Raw genomic sequence first — 18,239 nt, forward strand, 5'->3', positions numbered from 1 at the left:
TGACCTTGCTGGGCTCGGCCAGATAGCGGGGTGGACCCGCAGAGCCACACCCAGCACCCTGCCCCTTGTAAACGTGAGCTTTCAGAACCCCCTCTGCGGTCCTTACGGACACATCTCCGGATTAGTCGTGTGTTCCTTGCTTCTGACCTGCAATGGTAACTGATCCCAGCCCCGGACGCGTTATGTCGTGTGCGGGTTCTCAGGTGCGGGGCTGTCGTGCTATGTGAGCGCGGCTGCTGCTGGAGGCAGAGTTAACAGAAAGGGGTCAGATTCCCAGTTCCCAGGTTTCCAGAACTTTCTCCCTGGTGTATAATCATGCTGGCGTGCCCTCACCATGCCTTTCCTTCTGTTCTAGGGCCCGCTGCTCCTGTCCTTCGAGGAGGACCCGCTCCAGCAGCCTCTGGAGCTCGCAGTGCAGGGCGTCTCCAGCCTGGCCAGGTCCACCCAGGAGAAGGTGAGCTGGGTGCGGTCGCCCCCGGGGCCCTTTCCCACCGAGGAAGTGAATTTAAAGCTGAGCTGGGGGGAGCGGGGAGGTTATTCTGTTTTGGGATTATTGAAAATGTGGACACCTTAAAAACCTAAAACCCCCAAAAAACGAAAAACAAAATTAAGGGTGGTCTATAGCTGGTGGATGGGTAAATAAAATGTGGCAGGTCCACACGCTGGGATGGCATTTGGCCTTGAGAAGGAAGGAGAGGCCGGCATGTGCCACGTGCACGGGCCTTGAAGACACAGCGCGGAGTAGGAGAGGCCAGTCACGGAAGGCACGTCTTTGAGTGGCTTCGTTTACGTGGCCTGTCCAGGGTGGCTACGTTGATAGAGACAGGAAGGAGATTGAGGGTCGCCGAGCCCTGGGGTGGGGGGGGGCTGCCGAGGGACTGCCCGTGGGGGGGTTGACTTTGGGGGGTGATGATAAGATTCTCAGAGTCGTGGATGATGGTTGTACAAGCCAGAAATGTGTTAACAACCATTGACTTGGGGGCGCTTGGGCGGCCCGGTCCGTTAAGGGTCCAACTCTCGATTTCAGCTCAGGTCATGCTCTCAGAGTCCTGGGATCGAGCCCCGCTTTGGGCTCCGTGCTCAGCAGGGAGTCTGCTTGAGTTTCTCTCTCTCTCCCTCTGCTCCTCGCTCTCTCTCTCCCACAAATAAACATATAAATCTTAAAGAAAAAAACACTGAATTATACAGTTTAAATGGGCAAATTAAATGATACATGAATTGTGTCCCCAGAAATGCATATATGTGTGTGTGTGTAGATATATGAGACACTGGATGGTTTTTAAAGCTTTTATCTGAGAGAGAGCGCAAGAGAGGGAATGAGCAGTGGGGAGGGGCAGAGGGAGAGGGAGAAGGAGGTTCCCCACTGAGCAGAGAGCCCGATGCGGGGCTTGATCCCAGGACCCTGAATCAGGACCTGAGCCGAAGGCAGAGGCTTTAAGCCACTGAGCCCCCCAGGCGCCCCTGACACCTAGGTCCAAAGCATCCAGATGCCATGTCGAGTTCGTTTTGGAGTCTGTGGTTATTCACAGGCTGGGATTACTTATTAGACTGGTCAAATACCGTGAATAGTTTATAAGATTTTTTTAATGGAAAGTATCTGTAAAAACTCCTAAGAAACCTCCTCGGAAATACAAGGCTTGCCCTTGTACCTGCCTCTGTTTTGCTGTCGGGTCCCTTGTGCTAAAGGGCCCTTTAGCTGATGGGGGCAGGGGCGGGGAGGGAGGCACACCTGCTGGAGAAAGAAAGCACTCCCGCCCTGATCCCCGCCCCACCGATTCTGCTCCCCGTCCCCACTAACATAGCGTTAGCCTGGTTCCTTCACTTGAACTACAGCTCAGGGCCCTGGAGGGACCAGAGCTTCTGTCTTCATCCCCCACGGATGGACAGGGGAGCTGCCCTCTCTTTCCCAGCAGAGCAGCGAGGCTGAGCTGCCCTCTCTTTCCCAGCAGAGCAGCGAGGCTGCCGTGAACGCGCCTGCTTACTCTCCCCGCCTCCTCAGGCACGAGCAGGGGAGTGGATCCGGGGCAGCCGTGGCTGCGAGGCTGCAGATGTGCCCGCTGCAGAGTGCCCAGCTGTCCCAGAATGGGTCAGCAGGGCACTGCTCCCCGTCCACTGGGCCCCAGCGGCCTAGGAGGGCTCTCCTTCCCCACCTCCTTGCCAGTACTGGAGCCTTGTGCTGTGTTACGCCTGTAACAAGTGTGGGGACGTCTCTAGAAGGTATTGGGGTACCAGAGACCCTAGGCTGGTATAGCTCAGGATGCCGAGACCAGCAAGGCGCATTAGGGCTGGACGGCGCTGGGCCAGCAGGTGGCCCGGGGCTTCTACAATACTGGGGAGCCGAGGGCAATTGGCACCCCACCCCGCGGCCTGGGAAGTGCCTCTGGGTGCAGCGAGCCCCCTGTCTCTTTTTGACCGATCAGGACCGAGTCCCGCTGTGGTGGGCACTTGCTGTTTGGTGTTTCTGACTCTGCTGCAGTTTCCGAGGCCCAGAGGTGTAGACGGGGGAGCTGACAGGTAGACGTAGGAAGGGGCTGTTTTTCAAGGTCTTGATATTTCGCGCTGGAAAAGCAACTTTACGTAGGGACTGGTGAAATTGTGTTTATCTGAAGACAATTACGGAAGCGGTGTTTGCTCATGTAAAAGTTGAGCACGAGGCCGCCGTCCGCCCTGGCCCCCTGCACGGAGCGTCCTTCCTCCGCTCCCCCCGGAAGGGCCCACCGCCCGCGGCCCATGGCGGATGCTCGAGCTCCTCATGTCCCACAGACAAATGGCACAGCGCACGTGGGGCGTGTTTCGTTTTACCAGTTTCTTCATTGTTCTTGACTTTTATGTCTCCTTGGCCAAATGGGAAATGGGGGCTTGTCATTGCCTTTTCCCGGCTGTGGGTAGTGGTGTCCCCGTCGGGTGTCAGGCCCCTGCTCCCCGGCCAGGGGTGTGGGAGAGCAGGTCCCGGGGGCGGGGTGGTGGTGGTGAGTGCCACTGTACTTACCAGCCCGTGGCCTCCGCACACCCATAGCTCCTGAGAAGTTGGGTGTAGGACGCCCCCAAGTCCTTGGGTCCCGCCACCACCTTCTCTACTCACGGCCGGGCATCTTGGCTGAGCACAGCACGCGAAAGCGCTATTTTGTAAAGGGATCAACCCCGGGTGAATCAGAGTTTCTCTTGCAGTGTGTCCCCAGGTGGGGGGTGCCGGGTGTTAACGTCTGTGGGCATCAGAGGAGGGGGGCACACGCCACGGGATCTCTCTACTGTTGCTCTAGGACCTCGTGTTCTGGAACCGCTGTGTCGGGCAGGACGCTTCCAGCAACCAGGTCCTCCTCCTCTTAGGCTCTAACCACTGCCCTGCCCGGGTTTCAGGCACGTTGAACCCTCTCTCTGCTCTGTCCTGTTGTGCTCTGCAGAGTGCTGGAGGGGGAAAATCTGTAATTGCACTCAGGGCCACCAGCAAAGGTTATAAAGAAATACAGATGCGTGGTTCGAGGACGGCCCCCTCCCTTCCTCAGCGCGCTCCATACCATCAGCCTCTATCTTTCTCATGTCCCTGACTCAGCCCTGACAAGGGACGTGTGACTGGCACTTGAGCTAATGATGAGCCCCACCGTGTGCTGGAGTACACAGTCCCGTCACCTAGATGGGAATGGGGATCCTGGTCGCCCCTTGTGCTCACCCTCCTGACTCGAGTTCAGTGTCGTCTCCCCGCGGGCCTGCCCTGCTCTCCGGGTGCCCTGAACTTGACCTTCTCCTGCTACCCTTGAAGACCACCATGTGCCTAGTCATGGTCTTGGCAGACATCTGATCACTCAGCGACCCCCACCCCCACGTCCTGCTTGGAGAGCAAGCTCTTCATCGCTTGGAGCAGCGTGAGGTGGCAGAGCCCATGATGGGGGCCGGACGCACGGCCTGTCCAGCCGTAGCTCGGTCGGAGCACCGTGGCCTTGGGGCGCACTGACAGCAGCGGGGTGGGCTTCTCCTTCCAGTGCTCCTTCCCAACTCGCTGGATGCCCACTGGGGGTTCGCGAACTCCTATCTGTCCTGCCACCGACCCCCCAGAGGCAGTGCAGACCCCGCAGGCTGAGGGCACAGCCCCACACGACTGCCCCCCCTTCAGATGCCAGCCCCAAGGCCGGACCCCCTGGTCTTCAGACCCACCGGCCGTGACGTCAGTGTCCGCCCCTCCTCAGGTTGGGTCTCAGGCTGGGACAAGTCAAGGAACCAGGAAAACACTTATTTCCTATTACTGGTTTGTGATACAGGAAACAAGTCAAGAATAGGCGGGTGGGGGGAGGGGCCTCCGGTGGGGTGTGGGGGAGGGGCCTCCGGTGGGGTGTGGGGGAGGGGCCTCAGGTGGGGTGTGGGGGAGGGGCCTCCGGTGGGGTGTGGGAGGGGCCTCCGGTGGGGTGTGGGGGAGGGGCCTCCGGTGGGGTGTGGGGGAGGGGCCTCCGGTGGGGTGTGGGGGAGGGGCCTCCGGTGGGGTGTGGGGGAGGGGCCTCCGGTGGGGTGTGGGGGAGGCCTCCGGTGGGGTGTGGGAGGGGCCTCCGGTGGGGTGTGGGGGAGGGGCCCGGAGCTACGGGCACCTCCTTGCCTAGACCATCCCAGGAGCTCTGCAAACGCCGCTGCTTGTTTGTTTGGTTTTTTTTTAAAGATTTTATTTATTTGTTTGACAGAGAGATCACAAGCAGGCAGAGAGGTGGGGGGTTGGGGGGAAGCAGGCTCCCCGCTGAGCAGAGAGCCTGATGCGGGGCTCGATCCCAGGACCCTGGGACCATGACCTGAGCCGAAGGCAAGAGGCTTAATCCAGGGAACCACCCCAGTGCCCCTGCTTGGGGGGTTTTACGGAGCTTTCATGACCCAGGTTGGGTAAATGACTGGCTTTGGTGGTTGAACTCAATCTCTAGCCCCTCTCCCCTCCCTGGAGGCCAGGGGTGGGCCTGAGAGTTCCAACCGCCACCCCCCCGACATCATGGCTGGAGTGGGGGTAACAGCCCCCATCCTGAAGCATACACAGCCCCCAACCACCAGTCATCTCCTTAGCACACAGAAAACCCTTATCCTTTGGGCGATCCACTGGTGTTAGGAGCCGTGAACCCGAAACTGGGGACGAAGCCCCATTACTGACCCCAAGCAGGTGTTGTGGGTCGTGGATTTCCCTGTGGGGAGTCCGTGCTTGTCCCACAGGACATCCTCTCGGGCATAGACTGGACTCATCCCTGTCACCTGGCCTCCATGTTTGTGGGCACAGCTGGCCCAGGCGGGAGGCAGGACCCGGGAATTCCCAGTGCGACACTGTGCACTGAAGCTGTCACCTTTACGCTTCTCTCCAGGGGCTCCTCTGCCTTCTCTTCCAGTCACAACCTGCTCTGAATGGATTCCTTCCTCCCAGACTGTAATTACCCTCTTACACAAGAGCAACGAGTTTCTACCCACGTTCTCTTTCTGCACGTCCCGGGAGAGGCTCGCTGTGGAACGTCTGACCCAGAAAAGGCAGGCCTCTGTCTCTGTGTCGCAGTTGGACTGAGAGCGAGCCCTTGCTCCATAGGGCGTCCCAGGAGCCTGATCACGGCATGGATGTGGGTTCAGAAACTGCACGCTTGGTTGCATGGAGACGAGAGGTGTGCAAGGAGCACGTGGGGACTCACCCCGTCTGAAGCAGGGTTTTGGGGGTTGCGCTGGGACCCCCGCTGAGAAGGCCGTGCATTTCCTTTAGGGAGCACGGTGTGTCTCCTTGGACGCGGCGTTGCTTCGGAAAGCTTGCCGGTGGAACGGGTCCTGCCTGGCGCACTGGAGATGGGGAATGATGTTGGGTGTCTCAGGGGGGAGGCCAGGTGTCTTGGGGAAAGCGGTCATTATCTCCATCTGTAGTTCCTCTGCTAAGTAAAGAGAGGCTTCTCGTGGTATAACGATCACCTACAGGTCACAGTTTTAAACACACGTAATAACCCACCCTGCACGGAGAAGGGCCTGGCTCGGAATCCGGGGAGACACTGGCTGGATCTGGGCATGTCTGGGCATTACCCTCTCCCTCGGAGCCGGAGGCTGGGTGTCTGCTCAGCGTGTGTCCCTCCCTGGCATGGTTGTGGGGAGAACGAGGGCCAGCCCGGGCCTCAGCGAGCAGTCATGCGAGCAGCCACGGGCCTTGTCTCTTCTCGTCCGTGTTCACCATACGAGCATCACACCCAGCGTACAGACGGAGAGACTGAGGCGAACAGAGGCTAAGTCACTTGGCCGAGAGCTACTCAGCGGCAGAGGCTTGGGTCAGGCCAGTCAGCCTCAGGACACACGCTGGAGCCTGGGACACCACCGCCAGTGCTGTGACCTCTCTTCCTCATGTCCGTGTCCTTCCATCCTCTGTGCTCCCCACCCCACCCGACCACGGAATAGACAGCGGAGAAGAGGGACGCGCATGGGAGGCCTGAACCCACCTTTGCTTCTGGAAAACCACAGCAGCAAACAGAACTTGGATGATGGCGTGAAATTTCCCCCAGAACCTGGTTCTGCTGTCCGTCGGGGCAGCGCACAGCTCGAGTTCTGTGTGTGACTGACAAAGGCTGGGACATGCTTGTGTGCTGAAATAGACTCTGAAAGTGGCTGGGGTCTCCCGTGTCCCCCCACCCCAGACCTCACCCGGCCCCCTTGGTCTGCAAGGGTCGCCTGATTCCAGGTCACCTGTGTTTGTCTCTCTAGTTGCAAATGGGATGCGCGTTTGACATTTTTTTTCTTTGCATGACTTGAAATTCCAGGTGTCCCATTAGCCTGGTATTTATTAAAATGCTAACAGGTTGTGAAATTGTTTTGTACCGGGGTCTATCCAAAGGCAGTGGGCGGTTTCTCCTTGGAGGCTCTGCCCTCTGAGACCCAGCGTGGATGCCACCCCAGGGCGGGAGCGATGATGCCTGTCCGGGTTGCTGGACTGAATTCCGGGCTGAGTCAGCCGTGGGGTGCAGCCTGACGTCGCCCGGAGAAGATGGGTAAAGGACCCATAGACAAGCTGGAGTTTTGTGTGTCGAGCTACGAAGCAGTAGCATTCGGGGGTGGGTGTGACAGAGTGACGGGACCCCATGCCAGGAGCACTAACAGGCAGCCTGGAGAGGACCCTGTTCCCTCCTGCCTTCAGTTTAAAGGAAATGTCCCGTTATGTGTCTTTCTTACATAGGGTTGATGGAAGAGAATGCCATGTTCACAGATAGACCTTTGAGCCCAAAATGCCGGCAGTAAACCACATTCCCCGGTAGCCGTCCCCCTTGGGAGAGCAGCATTACTGGAAACGCTTCCTGTTCATTTCAAGTGTCCTGACAAGAGGGGTGTTGGGGAGTGTTGCCACGGAGGGATGTCGGAGCCCGTGTGGTCCATGGCGTGTACTGTAAAGCAGAGCATTGACCCAGCATTCCTCGGTTGGGCCGCACCGCAGTCTTTTTTCTAGTATTTTTCATCTTTTCCGGGGCCAACAGGATTAATTTCATAGATGTTCGGATTGCATCTAGCCGTAATGCATTTTACCTTTGAAACTGAGTCTTGGGGTGCCTGGGTGGCTCATTCGGTTAAGCTTTGACTCTTGATTTTGGCTCAGGTCGTGATCTCAGGGTCATGAGATCGAGCCCTGCATGAGGCTCTGTGGTCATTACAGAGTCTGCTCAAGATTCTCTCTCCCACTGCCCCTCCCCCTGCCCACACTCTCTAAACAAATACGCAAACAAATAAAATATTTTTCTTTTTTTATTAACATACAATGTATTATTTGCTTCAGGGATTCAGGTCTGTGAATCATCGGCCACCCTATCCTTCCGCCCAGCAGCCCCCAGTTTGCTTCCTGAGATTAAGGGTCTCTTATGCTTTGTCTCCCTCCTGATTCCATCTTTTTTCATTTTTTCCCTCCCTGCCCCCCACGACCCCCACCCTGCCTCTCCACTTCCTCATATCAGGGAGATCATATGATAGTTGTCTTTCTCCGATTGACTTATTTCGCTAAGCATGATACCCTCTAGTTCCATCCACGTCGTCGCAAATGGCAAGATTTCATTTCTTTTGATGGCTGCATAGTATTCCATTGTGTATATATACCACTTCTTCTTTATCCATTCGTCTGTAGATGGACATCTAGGTTCTTTCCATAGTTTGGCTATTGTAGACATTGCTGCTATAAACATTTGGGAGCACGTGCCCCTTCGGATCACTACGTTTGTATCTTTAGGGTAAATACCCAGCAGTGCAATTGCTGGGTCATAGGGTAGTTCTATTTTCAACATTTTGAGGAACCTCCATGCTGTTTTCCAGAGTGGCCACACCAGCTTGCGTTCCCACCAACAGTGCAGGAGGCTCCCCTTTCTCCGCATCCTCGCCAGCATCTGTCGTTTCCTGACTTTTAGCCATTCTGACCGGTGTGAGGTGGGATCTCACTGTGGTTTTGACAAACAAATAAAATCTTTGAAAACAAGTTGCATCTCTGTTCGGGAGTAGAAAGGATCGTTTGTATTAGCTTGGTGCTGTCTTCAAGAGCATTTACAGAGGTCAGTCTAGACAGGAGTGTTGGGAGCACAGATAATACCTTCCCTGTCGTTTCGGAGTTCTTCCCTCGGGCTGTTATAAAGCATGATCACAGGGAGAGAGACTCGGTGACCTCAACCCTTTCGATGCGTTTTCATGGCTGTGTTCCTAGTTCTTTTGGGGACAGAAGTAATTAAACTATTTCCAGGTCTTTAGAGGGTTCCAAGAGAAGGAGCTGAGTCAGCTGTCCAAGGAGCTGACTTGAAAAGGAACACGGAAGGAGTGCGGCGAGATTGGAAGACAATCTAGGCCTTTCTCTGGCAAGTGTTAGCCAAACTCAGCACTGCCTAGGACGGAAGCTGGTTCTTTGGCCCCAAGTGTAAACAAAGGGCTACAGTTTCAAGATAAGACCTACTTGCGAGGGTGTGTGACTGCTGGAGCTTCCATCCTGAAGCTGGAGCGAGCACAGGAACATGAACCACGGCCCGCTCTGTTCTATCTGCGCCGCTTACGATGACGGTGACGTGTGCTCGTCTTCGCATCCCCGTGACCCTTCTGTCCCGGCCTTCGGTCTTGATCCGCAGGAGTGGACCGGGTCTCCACCCTGGGGCCCCTCCATCCATGAAGCCCGTCCTCGGTAGATGCTCTCCTCTGTGGAGAGGAGGGCGGTGTCTCTGGGATGCACAGTTCAGCTTTCCATGGGCATGATTTTGAAATGGTTTATGGGACTGAAGAGTTGTCTGTTTGCTTTGGAAAAAGTCTCTCCAGCGTGAAGCAGGTGGGCTCGTGGCTGGCTCTTTTCACGGGCGCTCCTTATGCTCCCAGATGTTGTCTTCCTGGAGTCCTGCTCTGGGCCCAGAGGTTCACATCTGTCTTGGAGAAGAGCTCAGTGCCATGGCAGATACTAGATCCCATTTCTACCTGACTTTGAAAATCTGGTACCAGTATCGGAGTCCCTCCGTGGGAAGCCAGAGCACTGAGGGTTGAAAAGCCCTATTTAAACAGCTCTGTGTGATGGGCATGTTCTGGGGAGCTACTATGAAAACCTCAGGAGGGACCCTGAGAAACACCAGTGTGTGTGGGATGGGGTGGGGGGACTCTGGGTCACAAGCAGGGTCTGTCCCTGTTGGCCGGGTTTAGGCAGACATCAGCCCTGGACATCCTGGTCCCTTGGGAGGCTTGACCGGCTGGAATGGTCTCCTGTGCATCGCCTTGGGGCCCCCACCTTCTGCAGCTCCAAGTGGGGTCCCCTGTGTGGTGGTATAAGCTTGTCCCTCGTTCACTGGGGCCAAGAGAATTTAATCCCCCTTGTGGATAACACCTTAATGCAGCTAAAAGAAGATTACTTATTTTTAAAGCCTTTCCATTTTGTTCTTGTCCATTTGACAAATGAAGCATTATTATTCCCAGGGTGGCAGGGCCAGCGGCCAGCCAGGACGAGGCTCGGTGCCGTCACTGTCCCTTAACGGGCTCCGAGCCACAGTGCCAGCCGCGTTTCGCTGGGCTGAGCTGCAACGCTGGGGCAACCCTAGACAGCTGTTGTGGCCAATTCTACCCACTGAGTGCTGCGGGGAGACTGGGGAACGGTCCGTCTGTGCAGCCAGTTCTACGGAGGGGGTCGGGTCGGGACGCCGGGGGGTGGGAAGACCCTCCAGCGGCTCTCGGTGACAGGACATTGGGAACCATAAGTGCTCTGTCTTTAGTGCTCCACTTCCGTGCTTGATGGGACCTGAATAGGGGCTATGGCCATCGGAGTCTTGCATCCTAGAAGTTTTAAAGCCTTTAAGTCTAAACCGCTTGTTTATTTATTTGTGCTTAATCATGGGCTCAGGCTGCTACATATCCGGGGATGGGGTTGGGGGAAGCTTTGTGTGGAACTGGACACAACAGAAACCACCTCCTTCTGGCTCAAGAGCATGGATGGAGCCCTGGGATTTTATACATATTGTGAAAATTCGAATCAGCTTGTAGAGACAGAAGGTTCCAGAGACCTAATGGGAACCCAGCAGTCACCCTCTGGTGTTTTTCCCAGAGCCGTGCGAGGCCTGGGCCGTCGAGATGGGGACAGCAAACGCGCTCCGTGTCATGTCACTTGTGTTTGTAACTCATCTGGCACGAAAATACGTTCCTCCTAAGAGGACTGTTTATAGAGCATTTATTTTTAAATGAATAGACGACATTTCTTATACAAACATTTTTTTGTTCCAACCTTTTGTGAACTCGGGAGAGACGGTAACATGATGAAGATATGTAAACTTGCGCACGTAGCTCGAGCTTCTGCACGACCTTGCCAGGCCAGGGGACACGAGTGTGGGGCGGTTTCTGCCAGGGCCGAGAGCAGGCGATGCTCTCCCTTCTCAGTCTGTGCCATCGAGAGCCTTCGACGGGGTGGGGGGATGCTGGGGACGGATGCTGGGGATGGACGCAGGGGGCATGCAGGGAGGGCCCAGCATCCGGCTCCAGTCTCCTCGGGAGGGGCAGAGGGGCCGGGCGGGGGGCGGGGGAGGCTCTGGACGGGCCGTTGCGGGTGGGAAGGAAGGAGTTCGCTGGAGATGAGAAAGAAGAAGCGGGCAGATGTCCTAGCCTGAACTTGGGGAAACAGCAGGCCGGATAAAGGAACTATTTGGATAATCTTTCCACTTGGTATTTTATTTTAGATTCTGATAAATCCACCAGAGAATTAAAGAATTTTCTTTTCCCTCCCAAGTGACAGCCGGCAGCGTTCCCTTGGGAAGGTGGGGGTCCCTCCTGCCTTCCGCTCCTCCCTCCTGATGACTTGGCCCCGGCCTGGCACGCTGGCCACCTGCCCGGCGCCCCCCACCGCGCCCCTCCCAGCCGGTGCGCACCTGGCACCTGGCTCCCCATCGTCTCTGGGGGCCACTCACCTTCTGCCAGGGCAGGGGTGACCCTGCGTTCTAGAAGGTCCTCTCTTGTAGAGGGGTCCGGGGGTAGAAACTTGATATTTCTGTTTGGTAACTGCTTTCTCTGAAATGCTTTGTGATTTTTATCGGGAATGTGGCCTGGTTTATTCCTGGTGTAATTACTTCTCTTTGTCTTATAGGTCCTTAAGCTGACTCACCTTATAATGCTATTTTTGTTAAGGCTGTATTATTTCCTCAGTGTTTAATATTTTATACGGTCTTTGAATTATCCCCACATCTTTGGAAACCACAATAAGTTGAAAATTATCTAGATAGAAACAATTTATGGTGTTCCAAGTATATTTTTAAGTTTTTTGCTTACAACATCTATCACTTGTTTTCTTTCTAAGCCTCCTTTTTAGAGAGAGGAGACGGCTAATGGCTTTTACAGCATATGGACGTGGAAATGTCTGGGGAATTTTAAGTCTGCTGGTGGGGAGAAACGGAACATAGTATCCAGGAGAAACTTTTTATGTTGTGGAAAGAATATAACGACTAGATTCGGGCAAAACAGAGTTTAGCTCTTGAGAAATGCGTTGGGAAGAAAAGATCTGGAATGTGGGGTCCAGTTTTCAGACGATTCCATAACAGAAAAGGTGCGGATGTGGGTACTTAGCAGGTTTGGAACTCTGACGTCTCGTCCTTGCTAACTTTTCAGGTCCCGAGTATTTTATTCCTTGAAATCGAGGGGTGTTTGGCGCAAATTCTCCTTTCTGTCCTGTCTTGTGCCTCCTCCAGGTCGTGTCTTGTCACGTGGTGGGCGAGGCCATTCAGTTCCTGGTCCGTGCGGGGTCCCTGTCCCCCGAAGACACGGGGCACCAGCTGTACTGTGCACGGCTCTCCCCGTTTCATCTGCAGGTGAGTCTGGGGAGATTGAGCAAGTCCCTGGGAGACCGTAGACCTCGTAAACCCATAGGGTAAGGCTGGTGTGATTGCGAGGCCTCATTTATCTCGTAGGTTTTGGACCGTAAGCTTCTATCTTGAATGGGTCGAAATAAAGCGTGGGTTATGGATGCGCACGGACCGTACACATGCATGCACACACGTGTACGCACACCCCACATACGTGTTACACACAGGTGTGTGTGGGTGGAGGTCATGAATTCCGTCTACCACTGTCGGGAGAGAGGCTGCGTTTCGAGGTGTTTAACCAGAGCAGGGGTGTTGCCGACAGGCCGAGTGAAGGTGAGAGACATCCGAGATGAGGGCAGTGGTTCTGTCCCGGGACCCGGCGCCAGACCCCAGCCGTCCTTGGCAGCTGGGGCACCAGCCTAGGGGCTGGCGTGGGAGTTCCTCCCTTTTTTAGTTTTTGGAAAAGGCCAGCTTTAAAAGACCTCTTACTCGTCGGTATAAGTTTGAAAGATGAGTAGGGCCCTCATTTTTCTCATCACCCACGGATTATCCTCATTGCGACTCGGTATGGGCACGGCTCATTTCACTCGACTTCGTAGATGCTGACCTTTCCACCCCGGAAGGCTCGTGGGAGCCAGCGTGGGGGACGCCTGTCGGCGTGTTCTCCGGCAGCCTTCGCTTGCTGTGTGTCTCTCTCGCGTGTGGGTGATTCTGTCGTACTTTTCCCTTATAACGTTTGTCCCGGTGATCTGTGGTTGAATGCTCACACGGTGGTCACCATTTTTCAGCAATAATGTATGTTTTTTTTAGATGTGATGCTTTTGCACACTTAATAGACTACAGGATAATGTAAATATAGCTTTAAAAAAACATGTATTTATTTTAGAGAGAGTGCGTGCAAGAGCGTGAGAGCGGGGGCAGGAGCAGAAGGAGGGGGAGAGGCAGACTCCCCGCTGAGCGTGGAGCCTGACGCCGGGCTTGGTCCTGCGACCCTGAGACCACGACCTGCGCCCATATCAGGAGTCGGACGCTCAGTGCACTGAGCCGCGCTGGCGCCCCGCACATGACCTTTCTGTGCACTGGGAAGCCAGGACGCTCCCTTGGGTGGCTTTGTGGCGCTACTTCCTTCATCGTGGTTTTCTGGAAGCCGATTCGCTGCCTCTCCGAGGGGCGCTCGTCTGTGTGCTATGTCATATTAGTGACGATCTCCGTCTTTAGATTAGATTAGATTAGACACGTCTAATCATCGTAATAGGCTACGAGGGGAATTCCTGGTCGCTGAACCACCCAGCAGCTGTGTCCCTCCCATGAAGCAGGGTCCACGAAGTTCCGTTCAGCTGTGAATTTCTGGGTCTGTTTTAGGGGTCACTGCGGCTTCGGCCCCGTGTCTCCCCTTCCTCTGTGCCTGAGCTTGGCTGCTCGTTTGGGGGATGAGCCAAGTCACATGGCCCCCTCAACCACAGGGGAAGAGGACGTCCCGTGTGCTTTTCTTTTTTTTTTTTTTTTAAAGATTTTATTTATTTATTTGACAGAGAGAAATCACAAGTAGGCAGAGAGGCAGGCAGAGAGAGAGAGGAGGAAGCAGGCTCCCTGCTGAGCAGAAAGCCGGCTCCCTGCTGAGCAGAAAGCCCGATGTGGGGCTCGAACCCAGGACCTGGGATCATGACCTGAGCCGAAGGCAGCGGCTTAACCCACTGAGCCACCCAGGCGCCCCTCGTGTGCTTTTCTTACACAGGCATGGTTACAGAGAGCCGGGGCCAGCAAGGTTTTCTGGCCACCTACGTGGCTTTTCTCCGCGAGCCAGCCCTGCCGAACCCCCTCACTGACCCTCCCCTCCTGAGACTCGAGGAGGGCGTCACTCCGTGCACCTGTGAGATGCGCGTACCCTCCCGCCGCCCCCTGAACATTCTGGATGGCGTAATTGCAAAATAATTGCAGAGTCCAGGACACGTGTCGCCGACACATGATGGCTGTTTCAGGACAGAGTGAGTCCGGCGAGACCCGTAAGCTTCCATGGAGGACACGGAGTTTCCCAGATGCTGTTTTTGTGCTGTTTCATGCAGCTCAGAGACAAGTAATGTGATCGCATCTTTGATCTCTTAACACAGCTGAAAACTGCTCTGCGGATTCCCTCTCACAGGCAGGCAGCTGCTGGAGGGGAGCCGTTATCCAAGCCCCAGGCAGGAGACACTCCTGTCGCTCTGTTGTCCTTCAGATAAAAGGTGCAGAAGGGCCCCCGCCCTGCCCGGCGTTTGTCTGGCTTGTCTCTCTGCCCCAGGATCTGCCCGGGCTGGTGTACCTTCCTGGGAATCAGCCAGGATTATAGGGCCAAGAAAGGCCTCCCTGGTCTCACCAGGTGCTAGCCTGAGCTGACGGCCCCGAGGAGGGGCTAGTACCATGGAAAGCCGCTCTCTCCTCCTTTGCTGAGGGTGGGGAGGAGGACCGAGGGGAAGAGCTGGGGTCCGTGCTCAGGAAAGAGTCTCGGGTTGAAGAACGAAGGGAGGGGTATTGGTTTGCTGCGGCTGCTGAAACAGAGCATGCACACTTAGCTTAAAACCTAGATGTGGGGGCGCCCAGGGGACGCAGTCGGTTGAGTGTCCGACTCTCGGTTCTGGCTCAGCTCGTGATCTCAGGCTCATAAGGTCGAGCCCTATGTTGGGCTCCACGCTCAGCACGGACTCTGCTTGGGATTCTCTCTCTCTCTCTGCCCCCACCTTCTGGGCATGCTCTCTCACTCTCTTTTCTAAAAAAAAAAAATTAAAAAAAATCTTTTTTTAAAGAAAACCCAGCATAAATGGAGCCACTCTGGAGGCCCGATGTCCAGCACAGGTTCACATCGGCGGGCCGCCTTGCTGTCTGGAAGCTCTGGGAGGATCTGCTTCCTTCGGCGTGATTCCGTTCCTTGGGACTGCAGGACTGAGGGCCTGTGTTCTTGTCGGCCGGCCGCCGGGGGCTGTTGGCGGCTTCTAGCCGCCACCTCATTCCGGAGCTCCCGGCATCCTCCCTCCGTCTTCGCGCCCCTCTCGCTGGCCTGCTGTCCTGTCTTCCTCTTCTCTCAGGGCTCACTGGGATGACCCAGCGTTATCTCCTCGTTCACTGGTCCTTTCTGCAAAGTCCCCTTTGCTGTACCTGGTCCTGTTATCACCAGTTCCGAGAATCTGGGTGTGGTGGGGGGCGTGACGCTGCGTCCCTGCGTGGGTCCCATCCAACGGGTTGTTGCAAGAGCTGAGAGTCCACTTGGAGGCCGTGCGTCGGCCCAGGCAAGAGAGGACGAGGACACCCATGCTGGGGCACAACCCTCGGGGCCTGTGGGAGCGAGGGGTTGGGCTACGCATCTCCCTTCCCACCTGATCCTCCCTCTCCTGCCTGCCTTGGTGTCAGCCCCGGGAGAGAATGCAAAGCGCAGAGAATTACTCATGTAATTACAGAATCACGTAACGCAGAATTTTCATGACATCTGGCCTTCAGCGGCCAACACTGAGAACCCTCCGAGTGGTAGGTTGAGGCTGCAGAAGGTTTTGGCGGGGCGGGGGTGGGGCGAAGGGGAGTCCCAGGGAGTTTAGAGCTTTCCTTACCGTTGTGAAAGGCAAGGGGAGGCCTTTCCGAGACGTCTCGGAAAATAAACGAGCACATACGCGTGCACACACGTGCGCAGACACGCACGGACGCATGAGGTTTCGCTGGCCGTTTAGCTCTCCAATAACCCTGTGTTTTGGCAGCTGGAGCTCCACATGAAAGAGAAGAGGGAGGACATCCAGATCCAGTGGTCCTATGTCAGCACTCCGGAGACGGCCGTTACGGTGCAGCCCAGAGCAGTGGTGGAGGTCAGTCTGGGCGTTTTTATGACCACCCCCCCACCCCCTCTGTTGGTGTACGTGAGAACACATGTGCGTGGTGACCCCCTGATCTGGGGAACAGAGGCTCAGCCCGGCACCCCTCCAATGTTGGCGGGCTTCTCCCCTCCTCCCGGATTGTGGGGCTGCACTGACGGGGGTCGGGGGGGAGACAGCTTTGCTGGATCTAACGCCGGCCCTCAACCCTGCACACCTGCCATTGCCTGAGGACTTTAGAAGATTCTGGGCCTGCCCCCTGTCCCCCCCCCCCACCAAACCCCAGAATTATTTCTAGCACTGCTGTGCAGCGCAGGCTGAGAACCAGTGACGTCTGTCGCCACAGCGTTCCTCAGACTGTCGTGCCTGACATCAGACCCTTTCTGCTTCCCCGAGGCACTCCTGGGACAGCTCAGGTGGTGGCTGTGGAGTGGCTTCTGGGGGCAGGCATGTCTCTCCTCCCACCTAAAATTCAGTGCATGTAGAATCGGAAGGTGATCTCTCTGCTTCCCACGGTCTTAGGTGTTGGAAGAAATGAATTTGGAAGCAGGGAGTGGGCATACGAGGTCACCCTGGGGTCACTTTCAGGGGCTGGAAAGATCATGTGAGATCACGTTTGCCAGAGGCCCCTGTGACCGCTGGTTCCCTTGTAGAGTGGGGTTGTGACGACGGTTGTCCGCCGTCTTGGCTCTGTTTCAGACTCTCGTTCAACCACAGAGAGATCCCCAACGGCTAAGTATGGGACTGTAAGCCTCTGTCCGTCCATACTGTCACCTTCCGTGCCGTGACATGAAGGCACGCAGTTTGTTCTTGGACTGGAACTCCCCTAACCGGCACACATCACAACTGTCGCTTTGCCTGGCCACTGGGTCCCACCGGGGGCTCAGACTGTCCTGTCCTGTCTTCCCTTCCCTTCCCTCCCACGTCTGCATCTCGCAGTCCCCACGGCACCGTGGTCAGGCCGGCTGAGTTGCATGGAACGTTCCGTCGCCGACTGTCCCAGCACCGCGGCCAACGTGCACCTGCCTTTGGGTCAGGCCGTGCCCCGCCAAGGCAGGGGGACCCCCGCGTGTAGGACTCCTCGAGTTCATTCTTTCTCCGTGTGCTTGGGGGACCCCAGAGCGCCCCGGTGCCTGCCCGCACTCATGCTCAGGTTTTGTCCCCCGTCTTTGTAAATTTACATGTATATTGTTTGAAAATGTAAACTATTCACGGTTCAGATGTCAAAATTGCGGGAAACCTTCGACTCAGACGTGCAGTCTCTACCCTGTCCCTCCCGCCCCATCCGCCCCTGAACACGGTAACTTGGTAACTTGGTCATTCATTAGTTCGTGTTTCTCTGTTCCCGGGTTTTTTGCAAAAACGAGGTTATTCCCCCCCCGCCCCCCATTCTCACCCAAACCGTGGCGTGTTGTGCTGCTGTTTGCAGCTTGCCCCCCAGCGTCCCGTGGGCTTCTCCAACTGTCACGCGCTCCTCCCATGAATGAGAAGTGAGGCTCTAAGTGTGGCACTAAGCCAGCCACCCCCCTCCCCGGGAGCTGGTCTGGCCAGTAGGCACTGGACCTGAGCCTCCGGCCCCCTGAGGATGTGACGGCATGGGGGAAGGGGCAGGGGTGTGGCCCAAGCCAGCCGCTCATTGGGGGAAGAGCTGGGACATCAGAGCACCCACCGCTCATCACTCATCATAACCCTGGGTTTCCTCCTCTGTGAAGGGACAGGAAATCCTGGGGGTTAAAAAAAGAGTTGAGTGTGTAAATAAAACGAGGTATTTTTCAGCCATTTAAAAAGAATGAGGCTCTGACACTTTCTGCAACACAAAGGAACCCCAGGAAGGTCCCTTGAAGGGAGAGAAGCCCAACATGGCCTGTTTGTGTTGGGAGCTCAAGGCTTGGAGATCCCCCTGGCGGGTAGATCATACTGGGGCAGGCAGAGACTGTTGGTGGGGAGGGGCGGGGCAGGGAGGGGCAGTCAGGGAAAGGGGAGGGGGAGAGGGGCAGGGAGTGATTGTTGGTGGGTGAGAGATAGCATAAGGGATGACATCTCGATGGTGGCAGCATAATACGGAGCCTGCTGAATCACACCGAAATGCATATTTTATTTTATTTCATTTTTTAAATATACTTTTTTAAAGATTTTATTTATTTGACAGAGGGAGAGA

The 18,239-nt window shown here is 55.8% G+C and overlaps 1 protein-coding gene across 2 annotated transcripts in view; it reads left to right on the forward strand.

Moving 5' to 3' along the window:
• The window catches only part of C2CD2 (C2 calcium dependent domain containing 2), a 52,382-nt gene that overhangs the window by 8,066 nt on the left and 26,077 nt on the right, over window positions 1-18,239 (forward strand). Inside the window, exons 1-4 of one of the 2 annotated variants that reach the window (XM_047719729.1) lie at window positions 356-454; window positions 11,750-11,995; window positions 12,138-12,257; window positions 15,971-16,075. In XM_047719729.1, coding sequence (XP_047575685.1) covers window positions 15,983-16,075 — 93 coding nt within the window. In that variant the 5' untranslated portion in view covers window positions 356-454; window positions 11,750-11,995; window positions 12,138-12,257; window positions 15,971-15,982. Of the gene's footprint in view, window positions 1-355; window positions 455-11,749; window positions 11,996-12,137; window positions 12,258-15,970; window positions 16,076-18,239 lie in introns of those variants that run through there. The other variant, XM_047719718.1, reaches the window with a different exon arrangement.

Source organism: Lutra lutra, chromosome 1 (genome assembly GCF_902655055.1).
Source record: "Lutra lutra chromosome 1, mLutLut1.2, whole genome shotgun sequence".
In the NCBI taxonomy this organism is placed as follows: Eukaryota; Metazoa; Chordata; class Mammalia; order Carnivora; family Mustelidae; genus Lutra; species Lutra lutra.